The sequence below is a fragment of the Pleurodeles waltl genome, chromosome 10 (assembly GCF_031143425.1).
Source record: "Pleurodeles waltl isolate 20211129_DDA chromosome 10, aPleWal1.hap1.20221129, whole genome shotgun sequence".
NCBI lineage: Eukaryota > Metazoa > Chordata > Amphibia > Caudata > Salamandridae > Pleurodeles > Pleurodeles waltl.
Genome location: NC_090449.1, coordinates 29,530,369 through 29,548,867, shown reverse-complemented (window position 1 = coordinate 29,548,867; position 18,499 = coordinate 29,530,369). Strand labels below are relative to the sequence as shown.

General features: G+C 43.6%; 2 protein-coding genes across 4 annotated transcripts in view; one reads left to right on the top strand and one right to left on the bottom strand.

The window, feature by feature from the left end:
- Positions 1 to 16,014, bottom strand: part of IMP4 (IMP U3 small nucleolar ribonucleoprotein 4) — a 42,032-nt gene extending 26,018 nt beyond the window's left edge. The window contains exons 1-5 of the mRNA XM_069209530.1: positions 15,927 to 16,014; positions 10,873 to 10,981; positions 10,694 to 10,777; positions 5,474 to 5,583; positions 5,093 to 5,225 (exon numbers count right to left, since the gene is read on the bottom strand). Coding sequence (XP_069065631.1) covers positions 5,093 to 5,225; positions 5,474 to 5,583; positions 10,694 to 10,777; positions 10,873 to 10,981; positions 15,927 to 15,929 — 439 coding nt within the window. The 5' untranslated portion in view covers positions 15,930 to 16,014. The remainder of the gene's footprint in view (positions 1 to 5,092; positions 5,226 to 5,473; positions 5,584 to 10,693; positions 10,778 to 10,872; positions 10,982 to 15,926) is intronic.
- A 405-nt stretch (positions 16,015 to 16,419) lies between these two features.
- CCDC115 (coiled-coil domain containing 115) overlaps positions 16,420 to 18,499 on the top strand; it is a 28,512-nt gene continuing 26,432 nt past the window's right edge. For 2 of the 3 annotated variants that reach the window (XM_069209529.1, XM_069209527.1), the window contains exon 1: positions 16,420 to 16,635. The gene's annotated coding sequence lies outside the window, so the exon portion shown is untranslated. The remainder of the gene's footprint in view (positions 16,636 to 18,499) is intronic. The other variant, XM_069209528.1, reaches the window with a different exon arrangement.

The window sequence follows — 18,499 nt, the reverse complement described above, 5'->3', positions numbered from 1 at the left end:
CCACTGCCTGTGGCATAGATAAGTCACCCCTCTAGCAGCCCTTACAGCCCTAAGGCAGGGTGCACTAGTCCACAGGTGAGGTCATAGCTGCATGAGCAATATGCCCCAACAGTGTCTAAATAAATTCTTAGACATTGTAAGTGCAGTGTAGCCATATTAAGTATATGGTCTGGGAGTTTGTCATTACGAACTCCACAGCAACATAATGGCTTCACTGAATAATGGGAAGTTTGGTATCAAACCTCTCAGCATAATAAACCCACACTGGTGCCAGTGTGGGATTTATTGAAAAATGCACACAGAGGGCATCTAAGGGATGCCCCCTCTACGTTAGCCCAACTGCTAGTGTAAGACTGACCGGTCTGTGCCAGCCTGCCACTTTCAGATGAGTTTTTGACCACATGGGGTGAGTGCCTTTGTGCGCTCTGTGGTCAGAAATAAAGCCTGTCCTGGGTGAAGGTGCGTCACACCTCTCACTGCAGGCACTGTGTCACTTGGCGGTGAGCCTCAAAGGCTCAAGCCTCGGATTACAGTGCCCCCCAGCTAGTGGAGATGCCGCCCCCCCCGGACACAGCCCCACTTTTAGCGGCAAGTCCAGAGGGAAAATTAAGAAAAACAAGGAGGAGTCACCCCCTCAGCCAGGACCACCCCTAAGGTGTCCAGAGCTGAAGTGACCCCCTCCTTGAGAAATCCTTCATCTTGCTTTGGAGGATTAGGACCAATAGGGATAGGAATGTGCCCCCCCCCTCCCTAAAGGGAGTGGGCACAAGGAGGGTGTAGCTACCCTAAGGGACATTAGCCATTGGCTACTGCCCCCGACCTTAACACGCCCCAAAATTTAGAATTTAAGGACCCCCCTGAACCCAGCTCACCAGATTTCTGATGATCTCCCAAGAAGAAGGACTGCTGAGCTGAAAACCCCACAGAGAAGAGCAGGAGACAACAACTGACTCGGCCACAGCCCTACCGCCCTGTCTCCTGCTTCAAAAAGCTGCAAAAGAAGAGCGACACGTTCTAAAGGTCGAGCGACCCCCTGAAAAGCCTCCAGGGGAGTGCCTGCATCACAGAGGACCAAGAAACTCCCATGGACAGCAGAGCTGTCCAACAAGAAAGAAGAAACTGCTTCTAAAGGACTCCCACCTCACAACAGAAGCGCAAGTCCTAAACCACTCTGCACCCAACGCCCACAGCTCGTGTCCAGGTGGCCCAACTAGCCAGAAAGGATCCCCAGGCGATACCGACTGAGTGTCCACCCTGGGCAGACCTCTCCACCCCTCCATGACGATGCCTGCAGAGGGAATACAAAGGATTCCCCTGACCGCGACAAAGATATCAGACGCCTGGAGAAGCACTGCACCCGCAGCCCCCAGACTCAAGAGAACCGGACCACTGGTGCAGCTATGACCAGCAGGCGGCCCTCCACCCTATCCAGTCGGTGGTTTGCCCGAGAAGCCCCCCTGTGCCTTGCCTGCAGTGCCTAAATGACCCCGGGGTCCCCTCATAGAGTTTCATTGGAAACCCAACGCCCTGTTTGCACTCTGCACCCGGCCGTCCCTGTGCCACTGAGGGTGTGGGATTGGTGCTTACTTGGGGCACCTCCAGTGCTCCTCCAAACTCCCCTGGTCTGCCCTCTGACAACGCGGGTACTTACCTGCAAGCAGACTGGAACCGGAGTACCCCCTGTCTCCGTAGGGGCCCACGTCATTTTGGCTCTTGTTTAACCTCTGCACCTAACCGGCCCTGTCATTTTAAAGAAAACTGTGTAGATTGTTGATTCCATTCAAAGTTCTAAGTATTACTGTGTAAAGTATCTTTCATTTAAAGTACTTACCTGCTTCTTGTGCTTCTAGAAATAAATTTAAAAAAAGAATATTTTTCTATATAAAAACTTATTGGCCTGGAGTTAAGTCATTGAGTGTGAGCTTTCACTTATTGCTTGTGTGTGTACAACAAATGCTTAACACTACCTTCTGTTGAGCCTAACTGCTCGACCACACTATCACAAATGGAGCATTAGTATTATCTATTATTGCCTCTGGGGAACCCCTGGACTCTGTGCACACTATACCTCATTTTCATATGGTATATACAGAGCCAGCTTCCCACAGTCATGATATGTTTATTGAACATTATTGAGACAAGCTATGTACATTGTAGACATGCAAGTGTTTTAACTCGGCAGAATTGATCATAACATTTTTCTTGGGCACAAAAGAAACTGGGTATTGTGAGCTACCTCGATACGAAGGACCCTAAACGTGACACAATCATTGGGTATAACGGAAACTAGTCATAATGAACACTGCCAAATCATGTAAATCGGGCTTAATGGTAACCAGTCACAATACGCAACATCAAGTTTAAAATGTCACAATTGTGCTAACTGGGCATAATGGAAACTGACGGTAAGGTACCAACTTTGATTAATGTGGCACACGCTTTGTGGTAAGCAGACAATCACCATTTTGGTGGTCTCTCTTTGCTTACAAGATAGAAAAATTGCCAAAAGAGGCATGAAGATCTTTAAAGAAAAATATATATATAAAAAATACAAAAAAGGGAAAGTGGCCCGATGTGCTAAGAAACATGAAGTGCAAAAACACTTGTAAACATGTACACACATACAACTGCACACAAAGCAATTTTGTTTGTGTAATATTTTTCAAACTATAATTCCATGAAGAACAAAACAGTTAATAAGATCGACACAAACGAACATCTATGTTTGAAGGCACACGTGGCACTGTCTCTGTGAGACCCGGCCCTTTTTTCAGGGTCATCCCCAAAGTTTTGCCTTCCGCCTCCTATTTTTTTTCTGATCTGTTTTTGTTGGCTTTAGGACTCTAGGCACTTTACCACTGCTAACCAGTGCTAAATTGAATAAGCTCTGTCTAAATTGTATTGGGGACTGGTTTATCCATGATTGGCATACTTGATTTACGGATAAGTCCTTAGTAAAGTGCACCAGAAGGTGCCCGGGCCTGTAAATCAAATGCTACTAGTGGGCCTGCATCACTGATTGTGCCACACACTAGTAGCCCTGTAAACCTGTCTCAGACCTTCCACTGCAGTGTTTGTGTGTGGCCAGTTTGACCTGGCAAATGTACCTGCTCACCAGGCTCAAACCTTCCCTTTTACAACATGTAAGTCACCCCTAAGGTAGGTCCTAGGTAGCCCCATGGGCAGAGTGCAGTGCATTTAAAAGGTAGGACATGTACTGGTGTGTTTTCCATGTCCTGATAGTGAAATACTGCCAAATTCGCTTTTCACTATTGCACGGCCTATCTCCCCTATTGCCTTTAAATATGTTTTAAGTGCAGTCTCCCACTGGGAGCAGATAGAGATGTTGGAGTTTGGGATCTCTGAACTCACAATTTAAAAATACATATTTTGGTAAAGTTGGTTTTTAGATTGCCTGTTTGAAAATGCCACTTTTAGAAAATGGGCCTTTTCTTGCCTAACCATTCTGTGCCTCTGCTTGGCTGCTGAATCCACGTCTGGGGCAGACTGATAGTTGGGTGGTTTGTGAATTCCCTCTAGACAGGGACACAAAAGGAGCTGAGGTGTGTCCTGCATATCCCGATGAGTCTTCCTGGGCTAGAGTGGGAGGGAGGAGCTGTCACCTACACTTGAAAGGGCTGTCTATCCCCATACAATACAGTCTCCAACACCCTAGAGTGCGGCTGGGGCAGGGCAAGGTAAAGGTAGGGTCTTGTGCACTACAAAGACTTTCCTTTGAGGTTTGCCTACTTCAAAGGCAGAAATGAGTATAAGTAGCTGACCCAAAACCCCACAATTTTAGAATTTTTTGGAACAACAGAAAACCTTTGCCAAGGCAAAGAGCTAAAGAATTGTGAGGAGGAGTACTACCCCTTGCTGTGTGTGCTTAGCTGGATTGGCCTGCAGTTGCTGCTTTTGCCTCAGAAAGGACAAAGATTGGACTTTGCAGTGTATCCTGCTTGTGAAGTTTCTCCAAGGGCTTGGACTGAGCTTGCCTCCAATTAAGAAGTCTGAGGGACATCAAATACTTCATCTGCCAGCTCCCAGGCTCTCTTGCTAAGACCTCCTGACTTGTCAAGTGGTGCCACTTCCAGTACCTGGGCTCCTGGAAGGAGAAACTGGTAGAACCTGAGTGAAAATCCCCACACCGGAGACAAGCGGCAGGAAATAAATCAATCAATCAATTGAGCACCTGCACCGCACCTGGGAAAAAAAAAAAAGCTGGTGATAATCAATACATCGCCATCTCACAGTGGATTTATCACTACCGTGCATCCGGATTTTTCATGCATCGTCCCTGGGTGTCAAAATCTTTAACATCACCGCATGGACCAGAGGCTGCTGGTCTGGAAACCGACGCATTCCTTTCTTCATGGAAAGAATCAGAGCATCGCTTACCCAGTGGAGAAAGAATCGACGTACAGTGTCACTTGCGAGTAAGGATTACACGCATCACTTGCTTTTCCAGCGCACGCTCGCCCCTGCGGCCTTATTTTTGACACATACCAGATGTTTTCCGCTAAAACAAAGCATCCATTGATTCTTATGAATGAAGACTCGGTTTACTTTAAAAAAATTACATTGATATCTTTCCTTTTGTATGTTGGATTTTGTTGTTTTGGTCTTGTTCGATTTAGATAAATATTTGTTCTTTTTCTAAACTGGTGTGGAGTCCTTTTGTTGTGTTTTCACAGAGTTACTGTAAGTGTTTGCGCAAATACTTTACACATTGCCTGACTATTTGTGCCAAGCTACCACGGGGTGAACAGGAGTTATCTGAGATGTGTATCTCCCTTACCCTGACTAAAGTGAGGGTCCCTGTTTGGACAGGGTGTAAACTGACTGCTAACTCTTATTTTGTTTCAAGCTCATCCGAGGCAAAACTATTGAGACACCACAGGTACAAAATGATGGAATATTTCATGAGACTTTTTTTTTTTTTTTTTTAAACCACAGAATGTGGTATCAATTCATTCTTACGCAGCTTACACTGGGGCTTTAAACCACTGGTTGCTTGCATGTATTTATCACAGTGCTGTTGCCTTAATTTTCCAGGAGTATCCCTGGTGAGGGAATCCTTTTGATCACTTACCTGGTGTCCCTCTGTGCTCATGCACAATGAGAAGATCGGTGACGCTGTTCGCTTTGCAGGCTTGGACAAGTGATCCCATCTCATGCTTACCCCTGTTCATGCGCTGAGCATTGGGGAAGATCAGTTTCACTTCCTGAGGAGAGAGGCAAAAAAGCTATACAGCTGAACTACCAATCAGTGATCAGGTGTCAGAACATTAACACACAATTCTACTAGTTGCCATGAGACAACAAATAGTACCCAATGTGAGCCAAAGGCAGCTGCCATGATCTGGTGTCCTTTCCATAAAAAGGATAAGAAACATCTTTTGTTTTCCGTCACCTTATATCTCTAGCACCAACTTTAGGCCACTTCACTGAACCGCAAAATGTCTCTGCTCACCTTGGCAAACATTTTGAGGCGTGAACTGGGGTCCCTCGAAGTAGTGATCATGATTTTGGGATCCTCCACGCCGGCCCAACGGTACTCATCATCCACATGACTGCTTACACCTTTAGAATAAAGAAGAGGCCGGTCTGAGAAGGCAGTATAAAAAAAATGAAAAAAAAAAAAACACACACAAACATGCACCCTTAATGCACAAACCCAAGCCATACTCTTTTTGTCCACTGTGAAGAACTTAACAGGAAAAAACTAAGGGAATGGGCATATTTGTGACAACGTATTTCTTTCTCCAAAGCCCTTGTGCAACAGATCTTTGAATGCGCATTAATTACCAATCCTCCCTTACGTTGCATAACCAGATATAACCTGGCTTGCGTAAGCTCCAAGGAGATGGCCCTCATTGCTGTCCAGTTTCTTGACCTCTGCATCAACACTAACTCTGAAGCATCCTCTCTTAGGATTCCAAGCAGTTGACAGCACACCATGCTTGTAACCCTGCCCCCCTAAGGCACTGTAAAGTGGGTTACCTCCTTCCTCTACACTCCCACCACCATCTCCCCATCCAATCTGCAATCGACAGGGATCAATCTTCCTAAAATGATCTCAATCTATGGCACCATCTCCTCTTTAATCCTATAATTTCTAAGGTGACAAATCTCAATTCTCTGATTCACATCCAACCGTCAGATACTATCCCTGACTTAAACCATCAAGCACTGGGTGGTCCTCAGCTTCCCTTCCTAACTGTGAAACTAATGCAGATGCACGTAGAGGAGAACTAGTTCCAATTAATAAATACAAATACGAAACTGACACTCCTCCACAGTTACTTGTGACACATCACAAGACGACGAGGTGTGTATATAAAAGGGTATATTTCTTCTACAGAAGGACGAAAATGTGAGAACATTTAGGGATTTAATATTCATGAACAAACTCTTTAAGAAAGAAAAATGTGAATATTAGGCTTGCAACAGGGAACACCTGCCACCCAAAGATGGATTTGGCTGTGACTAAAAGACCATTTAATGTGTAGATTTATTTATTTTGGTTCAAGCATGGCAAAGAGGTATATTGAGATTTCTAGCAGTAGTCAGACCTGCCAGTTTAGGGCATTTAAATACATACTAAAATTGGCACAGATAATCTTTTCAAAGTGCAAGGAAGTGGTTGCAGCTTCTTGAGGATGCAAGATGTCTTTATCTAAACACTATAGGGTGACGGGTTACTAAGGTCAGGCACCCAACGAACCAACATAGCAGTGTTGCCTATGAACAGATCTTATACTCCATCCTCCAGGTGCAGACAGTCAAAATCTTTATTCGGTCACAGAAATGACAATAAAAGTATAGTGAAAAGAACAATAAAAGCACTTCAACCAGACAGAATGAGCTTTTGGCATGATAAGTAGCAACCATATTAATAACAAAAAAAACTAAAATGTAACAATTGTTAAAACCATAAATAGACGAGCTCTAATAATAAAACGTCTCCTTACATACAGACAGTTAATGACGGAGTCAGTCAGATGGGTAACAGTGCCACTCAAATGTGAACAATACATCCAAAACCAAAGTTAATCGAGAACCAAGGCTGCATGGCATATTTCCTTATTAGTTTTAAAGCAGTGGAAATAAAATCAAAGACTAAAAAATATATCGAGGGGGACTCAAGGCGTTGTAAATAGAGCAAAACTTCTTGATGTTTGTTAAAATTCATGTCACATAAAATACGGTGAAGAAAATGGGTCTTCAAAAAAGAGAATACAGCGTGCAGAAAAGCATAAAGGGGTTTGTCGATTAAGGAGAGACTCCATCACATGGGCAGCACGGCAATGAAGCAAACCAAGTGCCTGTCATGGGAAAGACCACTTAAAATGTATTGTGTTAACTCCTAACCGTGTAAGGCAAAATCTTAGCTCAGGGTCTTCTATCCGAACTACATATGGCTCCATGCCATAAGGAGTCACAATAGTCATATATTGTTGGATAGAGACCATATCAAGTGATTTAATTATTCAGGCTCTCTCCTTATGTGCACAAATCCTTTGCTCGGCCAGCTCCTTGGCATGAGGGCCGACGTTGCCTGGAGTATCAAAAAGCCAGCTCAGGGACAAGTCTCTGGGTGTTTTTGACACACTTAAGTCAAGGGATAGCTTACATGTTGCTTATCTTTAAGCAAGCATCTACGGCCTTGCGTATAAAGCATGTTTTAGGGGTGGCTCATGCTTTAAGCCATAGTAAAATGGAAGCTAAAGCAACAGCATCCCCCAGATAGCCTAAGCCCAATTCCTGATGTGAAAGAAAGCTGGGTGTGGATTTAGGGACAGCTAGCAGGCTACGGAAAACATTTTTTGACTACCTGTGGAGTGCCCCCACCCATGTACCCCCAAACCCCAACCTCATATGTACCAGCTGAAAGGTGCAGCCATAAATTGAAAGAAATCTTCTTCAACCCCTTCTTAGAAAGCACTGTTAATCTGGGTTGACACAAAAGCAGGAAAATGTTTAATTTAAAGGAAAGGTCCTAGTTCCTGCTTCAGAGGAGACATCTGCTCCTCAAGGAACATTTTCTGACACGAAGCTCAATGTAGTTAATACTAGCAGGATGCCTTCTTTTATCTTTGAAATGACCCCCGCCATGAGAATTGAACAAGAATACCTCGATGAACAAGGAATCGGGAGGACAAAGTCATCATCCCAGAGCATGCAAAACCCAGTGCAGAAAGAATGTAATTAAAGGGATGGACCTTCCTGGAGCAATAGTCAGGAGTAACCACCATTTCTAAGCATTCAAACACGGATGAGTAGCCCATCTAAAACAGACACTTCAATGCAATTAGACTTCAGAGAAACAGACATTAAAATTAAATATGCTGGGAAGCCGAACTGTCCATTTTGCTATAAAACCTTTCTTACCAACAATTGTTAGAAAATAAGTCTTGATTTAAACAAACAACAGATATGTATTACATGAAGAAACACGTAGGGTTGACATCACAACTCTTTGCAAGAGACGGCCAGACAGTGGGTTCTGAAATAGGGACTTATACAGACCATGGCATATCTGCCAGAAAACCTGCAGCAAGCACTGTAAACAAAGTGATTTGGGGCAGATGCTTCTTAACACATATGTGCCATTTTAGACAAACTGCAAGAAGGCAACTTATTCGCTGCAGCAGCCAAAAAACAAATTACAGCTATGGTTGCCTTTAGGTTTCCAAAACAGAGTTTCCAAGATGAAATCTTAAGAACGTTTACTCCAAAATCTTCAGAAACCTGCAATCCCCAAAATCAGGATTGCCACACAAGTAGCAGTACACACACAATTTGCTGCTTCCAGACCATTACATTGGAGGATGCCAAGCAGACCGAACCAGCCGTTACACCTGCAAGCAGGATATGCCAACAAAGCATGAGGTTGTGGCATCTGGCAGTCTGGGCATCTAGAATCGCTTACGGACTGCAAGCAAATCTTTTTAAAAAAGCAAAAAGAAAACGCCAGGCTTGCAAAAGGAAGAGAATCTGCAACTGGTGCATGCAGAAAGGGTTTCATCCTCTTTGAGGCAAAAAAATAGATGTTCTTATCTGATGTATCTAACTAGGTTGTCCTTAAATATTCTTCATTAATAGGTCAATTACTTGAGATTAGCACATATAAAAAGAATCATTCTCAGAGGCCTATTTTTATTATTGCAGTCAACAATGTTTTTTAGAACACCATCTAAAGGCCTTCAGGAGACCTCTTTGAATGAACTGTCGTTCCAAAATTACAAAGGTTTCTTGGTGACAGTGTGAGATGGATTACTATCTGTTTTTGTTGTCAAAAGATCAACTACTACTGAACAGTAAAACACAATCTACAACCAAAAGGATGACAGGGCTGCACACTGTTCAGACAAGGATACACTAAGCTACTTCTGGTCTAAAACCCTACCTCTGAGCGACAGAAGGGGACCCATGGTGGTCATCCCTGGTTCCAGGTTCCCAATATACCTTTCACTTTGTTGTCAAAAGAAAGCAGGTGACACAGAACAGCCTTTAGGTTTCTCTAATTACTGGCACTCAGTGGAGCTGGGGATAGCTGTTCTTCGGGAAGAGGCCGTCTTCCCAAACCAGAGAATGCCACATCCAACTGCTCTCTCTGATATGACGCCCTCACCCACTCAGGCAAATTGTTCATTTGAGAGAAAATGTTTCATTCAAATCTCTTACTCAGAGACCAGGAGTAGTTAGTATACCACAGAAAGCATACAACAGCTTTTTGTAGATGTCTGCGCCTAAGCCTGAGGGAAAGGAGTAAATATATTTACCTTAAAGCTACCTGGTAAAAGGGGAGATTCAAAGTTTAACCCACCCAGATGTCGCCATTTTTACAACCCACCTGCTTAGCACAAACAGCAGCCTCAACTGAAGCCAGGATTTTTCAGCAGAGGAACAGGCTCACCTGTCCACAATATCTTGACCGAAGATGTAGTGCAAATAGTTTCGCAAGGGAATAGCTCTCGTTGACAGATATACTGCTGTATTAAGTGTTCTAAACTTAAGACCCACCTGCCTGCACTGGGGTGCAGAACACAGGTATCAGAAGACCGAGCGATGATACCTCTCAACAGGGATTGCATACCAACAGTAATGTCTTCAACCTCGACCCTTTTCTCTTGCTCAGAAACTGTAAACCAAGAATGACCCTTACCTTACTTTTGTTCACACAGAAAATTATAAAAAAAATAAAAATACAAATTTAAAAAAGGGGGCGTAAGTATCTCACCTAAAACAAACTCCCAAACAAATATCAACAACAAACCACAGCACTCATTACTTGACGTCCATGTTTTCTCTTTCTTCTTTATTGTGAATGGATAGTTGTAATCCAAATCAGCAACAGTCCTATTCATTAATTGACAGCTGACAAGTGTTTCGTCACTAAAGTGTCTTTTTCAAGGCATAGATCCGTCACTCGATGCACCCAGTCTTAATGCATCTAAGTCCTGTTTACAAAGACTGTGACCATCGCTCAATAGTAGTTAAAGTTCACACCGAGGAATCCATACATCATTTCTCTTAAGGTGTAGCCAAAGTAAAAACCTTCCAAAGTTATCCGATTGTAATGGAAGCACACGTTTGTAGGACCTTGATAAGTCAGTAATAACAAATAACATTCAAACCGCCAATCTTCCACGTTGCACACACTCCCAAACAATAAAATGAGTCCTACCTTCACCACCTTCATCGTCATATTCTATCAGCTTCTGGAGAGATAGAGCATCTCTGCGGATCTCGGTTGGAATAAGACGATTTTCTAGCAAATAAAAACAATAGCAGGGTTATACGATCCATCATCGGATGCATAATTGGGCATTTCTAAATCCTTGATACTGTTGTTCCCCTCCGTACCATCTAAAGCTCTTTTTAACTTCTGCTTCTTGTCTTCGATGCTGTGTTGCTTCTCTTCAAGTGCCTTCTTGTAGAGGTACTCCCGCCGCAATCGCGCCTCCCGCCTCAACTACAGGATAAAGTAAAATAACAGTGACACAAAAAATGTTAATCCAGTGTATGGCCTATTACCATGTCCCACCCTCAGAGTGCCCAGCACTGAAGGTACATCTCTAAACAAAACGTTTGTTTCAGAGCAACTCTAAACTGGGATTACTGTAGCCAGCTGTCACAACACACAATGGAATTAGTCACAATATTTTACTACAACCTCCAAACCCACTCATCATTGATCGTTCTAGCAGCCAAGTTATTTTCAATTGGCAATTTACATAGGTTATTAATCTAGCCAAACTCATTTGAAACCAGCATTTTTAACAAATGATCTCTTCATTCCATTGATTTTCCTTTGGGTAATACATCTAGCTTTAGGACTCTAATTTCCTAATCACCCAGGCCCCTAAATCATCTTTAACCTCTAGCGGTTAGCTAGATATCCTTCAAATGAGTGCCTGTTGACTCACATGTTGGTCTGTTGTCTTGTGCTGGACAACCGCTGCTTTTACTTGCACAGTTTTCTTACTGAAATGGATTTCAATGTACTTTGCGCTTCTTTCCGTGGACACTGAGCATAGCAATATTTAAGAGGTGACTTTAAAAGGGTTGTGGGCTTTATGTCCTCACATTACTTGATTATCCAAAAGCCTCAGTGAGACAGTCAACACACCATGATAATTTAAAATCAGTGCACTTAATGAAGTAGCATCTGTCCAGCTCTGCTTTGAGCTGGATAAAACCCCAAAAGAGGGTACTGGCAGACACAGAAAAAACTTGTGAAACAGATATCTGTAAAACCGTCAAAGCCTGGTGCACCTCCAGAAGTCAGAACCCTGGTGACATAGATGTTCTGCTACAATTTAGGAGCCCCAGCCAAGCAACATTCCACCTGGTATAAACACCCTACCAGCTGATCAGAAGCAGTCGGTATGGCACTACAGCCTTTATGAGTACAAACCATCTTCCAGCAGGTCTGGATCCCCACCCAGCATATGAGAGCTCTCCTGGTGCGTACCATCCACATGGAAGTCAGAAGCCTTACCCAGGCACATAAGTCCCAGGTACAGGCTGCCTAGAGGTCAGGGGACTCCCCCATTACCCATAGTAATGAGACATGGTGTCTCATACTGTCTAATCCTACTGTCAGTGTTAAACCCGCTTTCTATTTTGGCCTGTCTGTTGCCGATATAATACACCTGCAAACATTCCATGGCACTACAGAGATAAGGAGATTAACAAGGATGTTCTAGTTCTACAAGGGCAGAAGCGTATGAGGCCTCTTCTTTGTGTCTTGAGGCAGTCTACATTTACTGGCCAGTATCCTATGTGGGTGATCCCGTTTACTATTGATGACCCAACAACGTACTTTGTATCCAACTGGATAACCAAATTAGTTTCTGAGCACCACTTGACCCTCAATAGGTAGGGAGGGCAAGCTGTCAAGTCTCACTCTTGATCGAATATAGTAAAGACCATTGAATGATAGCAAAACCCAATCAGCGTTATCACTTCAAAGATTAATATTACTTAGATCCATCGATAAAACACAGCTATAACCAAGATGAACACAAAAAACTACAAGGTGCTAGCAAATTCTAAGGGTTATAGAGCCTAAACGCTAGACATTAGACTTTCTTCAACGTGAGGCTGTCAGTCAAAAATATACTCTGGTTTATTCTGGAAAACTTTCAAACTCATTTACAGAGTGTGAAGCCTTTCCCCCACACTTTTGGGAGAAGGTATACAGAGACAGTGGTTTCAAATCAAGTCCTTGACGTGCTCATAAAGGGTATAGCTGTAGGTTAAAGTCTCAACATACGAGTTTCCTGCACCCTATATCCAAATCCCAGGCCTTACAGAAACTCATCCAATGACGAAAGTGATGCAGCTCAGGGTTTGTTCAGAATTCTGAAGTACAAGTCTGCAGCGACAAGGGATCCGGTCGGCAGTGGCTGGTTAAGACAGTTCACTGGGGTTCAAAAATCTGCTACAGGCCCATCTGACTGATAGGGTTTTTATGGGGCAGAAGTATCTGTGATCCAGCTCCCACTATGGTGTCACCCAGCAGTGCCTAAACTTTAGAGCCCGTATCAATGCACTCACAGGACCTAATGCCTTCACAAGTTCCACCAAGAACTGAGCTTCATGGTTAGGGTTCAAGCGTGACTTTAAATAAGGATAGCATTGTTTCTGAGCTAGAAATAGTTCAAACTGTTTCAGAATCACGATGACCTGCTCCGGTCAACAGAAATGGGACCTAAGCTGTTGATGTGAATGGGGATTAATGTAAGAGTGAGAAAGGAACCCCAAGAGTATATGGCAGGTCAGCTGGGATGAAGACTAACCAAATTTGTGAAAACAAGCAAAACTGTACCCCTGAAACCAAGGCAATTTTGATCTTTGCTTCTCCTGGGCAGGGCGATACAGAAATTTCAAGGCTCTGATGTAATATTAATCTGTTGAGGCTTGCTTCAAGCAGCTACTGCGGTCGTTGATACCTTGTGCAGATGGTTCCAGGGATTGTCTCATCTTTTCTCCAGAAAAACGCAGCCCAGGTCCTTTTACAAACTGGAAAGTTAATTCTTCAAGTCACAGCAGCAAAACTTAATGCAAGAATTCCACAATTCAACACAGTTTCGACAGAGCATCAACCTGGTTTTCAGCTCATGGGAGTACGTTTGCTCTGCACTAGTGCACAGAATCCCAAGAGCATAAAAAGAAGTGCAGCTCACTGGTTCAAAGAACAAGTAAGTCTACTTTGGTGGCCAAGATGGAAGAAAGCTAAACAGTTCCTCCAATCAGGGAGAAATATGCATCATCCCTTTGTTTCCAAGTTTTTTCTGGACTTCTAGAGGAAACATAAACAGGTCAGATTAGACTGAACGGTCCACAGTGCATAGCACATTATTGGTGTCTTGCCTTGATGCTTGTAGAAACATAGTAATAGGGGGGAGGGATGCATTTAATCCGAACAGGGAAGGACCTATTCTAAAAGGGGATTAACTGATGTCATCTTCCCCACACGTATGAAAGGTTTCAATAACACAAACCTGAGGACTTGACATAAATATGCACTGGCACAGTTAAACGGTCTGACCTTGGCAAGCTGGGATAATGTTTTTTTTTATTTTATTTAAAGTAAATGTCACAAACAGAAAAAATGCAGAGCCTAGGCGTGGGCAGCAATAGAATTGCAGTGATCTCCTTTAATTATTAATCTTTACTAGGCTTTTAATCTCTCTTATCTGGAATCTAGACATGTAACTTCTGAATATTAAATGTAATACCAGGTTAGTCACATCTTTATCTTCTTCATCCAATACAACAATCATAACTTTTATGTCATCATTCATTCCCGATCTTCGTCCCGACCAATACAGTTCCTCAATTTATAAATGTTGTCATACATGCTACCTTTCTAATTCTTCAACCAAGGAATGCAATGAAAACTTTAAATAAAAAAATGCCATCACATAAATGTAAAGGAATAGTACATGTACTTCTAGCAGCCAGGCGTACTTAGAAAAGTTATAAATATCTGTTTTAGTTTTAATTCATCTCACAGGAAAATATGATTGTATTGGTAAAAAGGAAAGGTGCTCCTGGCTTTGAATTACTGTAACTTGAAGAAATAGCTTAAACACACAAGGATGGATTAAAAAATAAAAATGATTAAAAAGAAGAGATTGCCAAAGTAAGATATTGGCCCACTACCCCTGGCAGTGAAGAGCACTTTTAGGGTAATGTGCCCAGGACTGGGAAAGATGCCACTCAAAGCGAAAGAGGTACAACGGCTAGGTCAATTACCAATATTATATGCTGTGGTGGGCCGAAGTAACACTGCAGTTGATGAAGAAGGCAGACCCAAAGACTCTCTACAAATGTATGTGTGTACATTTATGTGTGTTATTTATTACATGAGGCTGTCGAAAAAAAGATAAAGCTGTCTCTATGCTACATCTAAAACAGAGAAAGGGCGTGCAACACGGCTCTTCCAAGCCGTGCACTGCACTTTTGTACAACAGGAGAAACTGCAGTTGAAAGTATGAGATACTGGGTCAGGCAAAGAGTGCTGTTTTGAGGTTTTAATGTTATTAAGGGAGGTTTCTCCAAGCTTTTTAAGCTTTCTAACTACCTGTACGTAGCTGCCCTGTGTGTAGTCAAGTTTTGGCTTGGCTGACTATGTATAATACAATTGAGAGAGTGCATTCAAGAAAAAAGGGTGTCCTTTTTCAGAACTCATAAGCTGTTAGGAGAAAAATGGCTCAATTTCAAAAATATATTTAAAGCCGACATTAGAGTGGTAACATGTGGCATTGGGCAGACTCATTATAAAGAACATAATACTGGTGCCAGGAGTATTGGGTCATGTATTAATCAAGTGGAGGCTTTTGAAATTGATCATTTTTTTTATGCTACTACTGGAAACACTGCCTGATGCACAGAGGTGATCACTGCTAGTAATCCTGCATACCGTGGCTACTAATGAAATCTTGTCTGGTGTAGACACTATTACAATAACAAAAGTTTGGAGACCCCTGCTTTAAAGGGTTGGAACCATTTACCCATTAATGAAATAAAAACAACAAAAATACTCCCAGTGCTTCCGCCTGTTCCCAGTCCAGGCGAACCAGTCCCTGAACAATGCCCCCCACCCCCAGAAGTTATATATAAAATCCAAAAGAACCAAAGCTCCGCTCCCAAAGCACGGCTTTTGTTAGTTCCCCGACGCGCAGCCCTCTCCAAACACCAGCAGGCTCCATTGCAAGGGTCACACGGCCAGATCTCCTATGAACTGAGAGGGGCGCCTGACCCCCGTGCACACAGTCCGGCTTCAAATCACACAACTGTGTCCCCCGCAAAAAACACCGCGTTCACGTGCACCCCCGGGGAGCAGACAACCCAGCCCTTCACAGAACCCTAAACACCCCCGGCGCTGAAAGCACACCCGGACTCACCATGGCAGCTCCCTCCCAGCTCACGTGTGCCCCGGGCACCCGGCAACAACCTCAGCCGCCATTCGCCAGCGTCATCAGGACAATAAACGACGCACTCCGCGGCCTCCATGTTGGAACGGGGATGGTGCTTCTGCTACAGGAGTTGGGGAAGACCAGCTTTACCCTGCTTTGACATTATCGCGGTCATCTTAGAACGGGAAGCACTTCGTCCCTCTCAACGAAGTCGCTAAGTTTAATTGGAGCCGTACTTCATTTTCGGTTGACAAACTAAATTAGTCGAAGCTCTTTTATATTGTGGTTATGCTGGGAGATGACTCCCACTTTGGTCTGTTTTTGTGTTATCAGTGCGGCAGAAAACATCCACCCTTCGTATTTGACATGAGAAATATAGGAGAATGCTCCCGTTCTAAGATGGCCGCCAAAGAAACGTCCTAGCGGCACTGCGCAAGCTTGAGATACTTCCGGGCTACCAAGGTCACATGATATAGCTGGATGCTAATGCTAGACGAGGGGAATAGAGTAGAGTAGAGAAATGAGAGCTTCTGGCAGATGAGGCAGGGGGAAGGAGCACCAGATGAGACTCAAAGCTACGAGGCCTCTAACGGCAGACGACTAGAATATAGCAATGCGCAAGAGTGCATGCAATATTATACTGTAATTAGATTTATATAGCCCATAACACCCTTGACGAACCATTGAAGCGCTTTAGGTAAGTATGAGGCCACTCTCAAATCCGAGGCCAGTTGTTAATCCAGTGATTGTTGGTTATTTGGATTAGTCTCGTGTTTTCAGTAACCATTTCACATGTTCACTTATCATTCTTTCAGGTAGTTTAAATTAATGGGAGTTCGATGTACTCATTACTGGGGTGAGTTAATTCACATGGTTGATGGATTGAATAGACAGACTGGAGGAGGTTAGGTATTATTAGATTGCAAGGATGTGGTTCATACATGCCAGCAGACTTGATTCAAGGGGAAGACTCCTGATATTTTTAAGCCAAAATGTCTTTATTTTAGATCTCTTCTGCCTGAAATTGCTGCTGCTCCAATAGAAGTCAATGGGGAAAATATATTCTGTGTTTTTTTTTTCTTTGAAAATCTCCAACCTTGACCTTCTAAAATAGTGGCATGCATGGTGGTTGCAAAGAAGAAGTTATGTGCTTGAGATGTGAGCAATTTGTAGACATATTATAATGGAGATTGAGGCAGATGAGCATGCAGCTTAAAGAAGGGTATAATTAGAGAGAGGAAGCATGTAGAGGATGAAAGGTAAAGCGAGGGTCACTTAAAGGAAAGATAAGAGTTGGAATAATGTGAAGTTTGTTGATGTCTTGTAATGCACATTTTGTGTCTTCATCCTGGTACCCAGTCCACACTATTCCATCATGTAGCATCTATCTCATTGTGACGCCCCCTCCTCTACCCTGTGTAGGAAGCTGGCTCATTATATACCAAAAAGAGGTATGCCGTGTAGAGAGGCCAGGTGTCCCTTGTAAGTGGACATGGGCTTACTCTAGCAATCCCAAAGTGCTCTATTTTGGGTAGTATGGTCAAGCAGCCTTCGGTTTAACAGAGAGGAGTGCTAGACGTTTGTTGCATACAAAGAGTCAATAAATGATACCCATACGCTCAATAAGGATATCCACACCAATTTCGAAAAATAACATATATTTTGATATGTTTTTGACACCAAGAACGTTGTTTTTGGGAAAGTACTTTTTAAGTTAACAGTTTTGGAGAATACAGAAAATTTGCTTGCATTGAATCTAACATGGTAATGTTATCCTATAAGGAGAAAACACATATACTGCATATGGGTACTTAGCAGCGATTTACAGAACAAATCTTCTGAAGTTAAGGTAAGTATGGGTCAAGCTCCAAGGTAGCACCAACAGGTCACTTTGGGGGGTGCACTGGGGTATCGGGTGCACAGGTGCTTTTCAGGTTTGGGTGCCCCATTGATTTCAATGGGAAAATGGTCCTGGGTAAAAGAGGATGCAGGCAGGGATTGGAGGGCAGTCCAGTCCAACCAAGCCCAAAGGGGGTCTCAAGGGTCTTGGGCCCACAGGGACACTGTCAGTCCACAGCAACTGGGGCTGGAGGGACGTGAGCAGCGGGGCTTTGTCCAGCAGGATCGCATCGTGAAGACCACTCGCAGTTCTTGGTTCCTGCACAAAAGAGGCAGCATCCGGGGAACCAGTCAAGCTAAATCCAAGGTGGTGTTCAGCTCTGGAGGGTCTGAGGACCTCATTGGCACCGTTGGCCCACTTCAGCTTGGGCTGGGGGGGCTGTGATGCTGTGGTGCCAGGGGTGGCATCCTGTAGGTCTGGGGGATGCCAGGGTGTGTATCCAAGGCAGAAGCAACTTTGAATTCCCTGGTCTTGGTATGCTAAATTACTAGCCATCATGCTGGAGGAGCTGTGAACACCTTCCTCTGGAGCAGGCATTGTTTCTGGCCTCCGAGAGCATGGGCTGTTGCCTGCATGGGGTCAGAATCCTGTCTGTGTTGGCAGACTAGACTCTACCAGTAAGCCAGCACACTAGAGGACTGGTAGATTTCTAGGGGTAGCT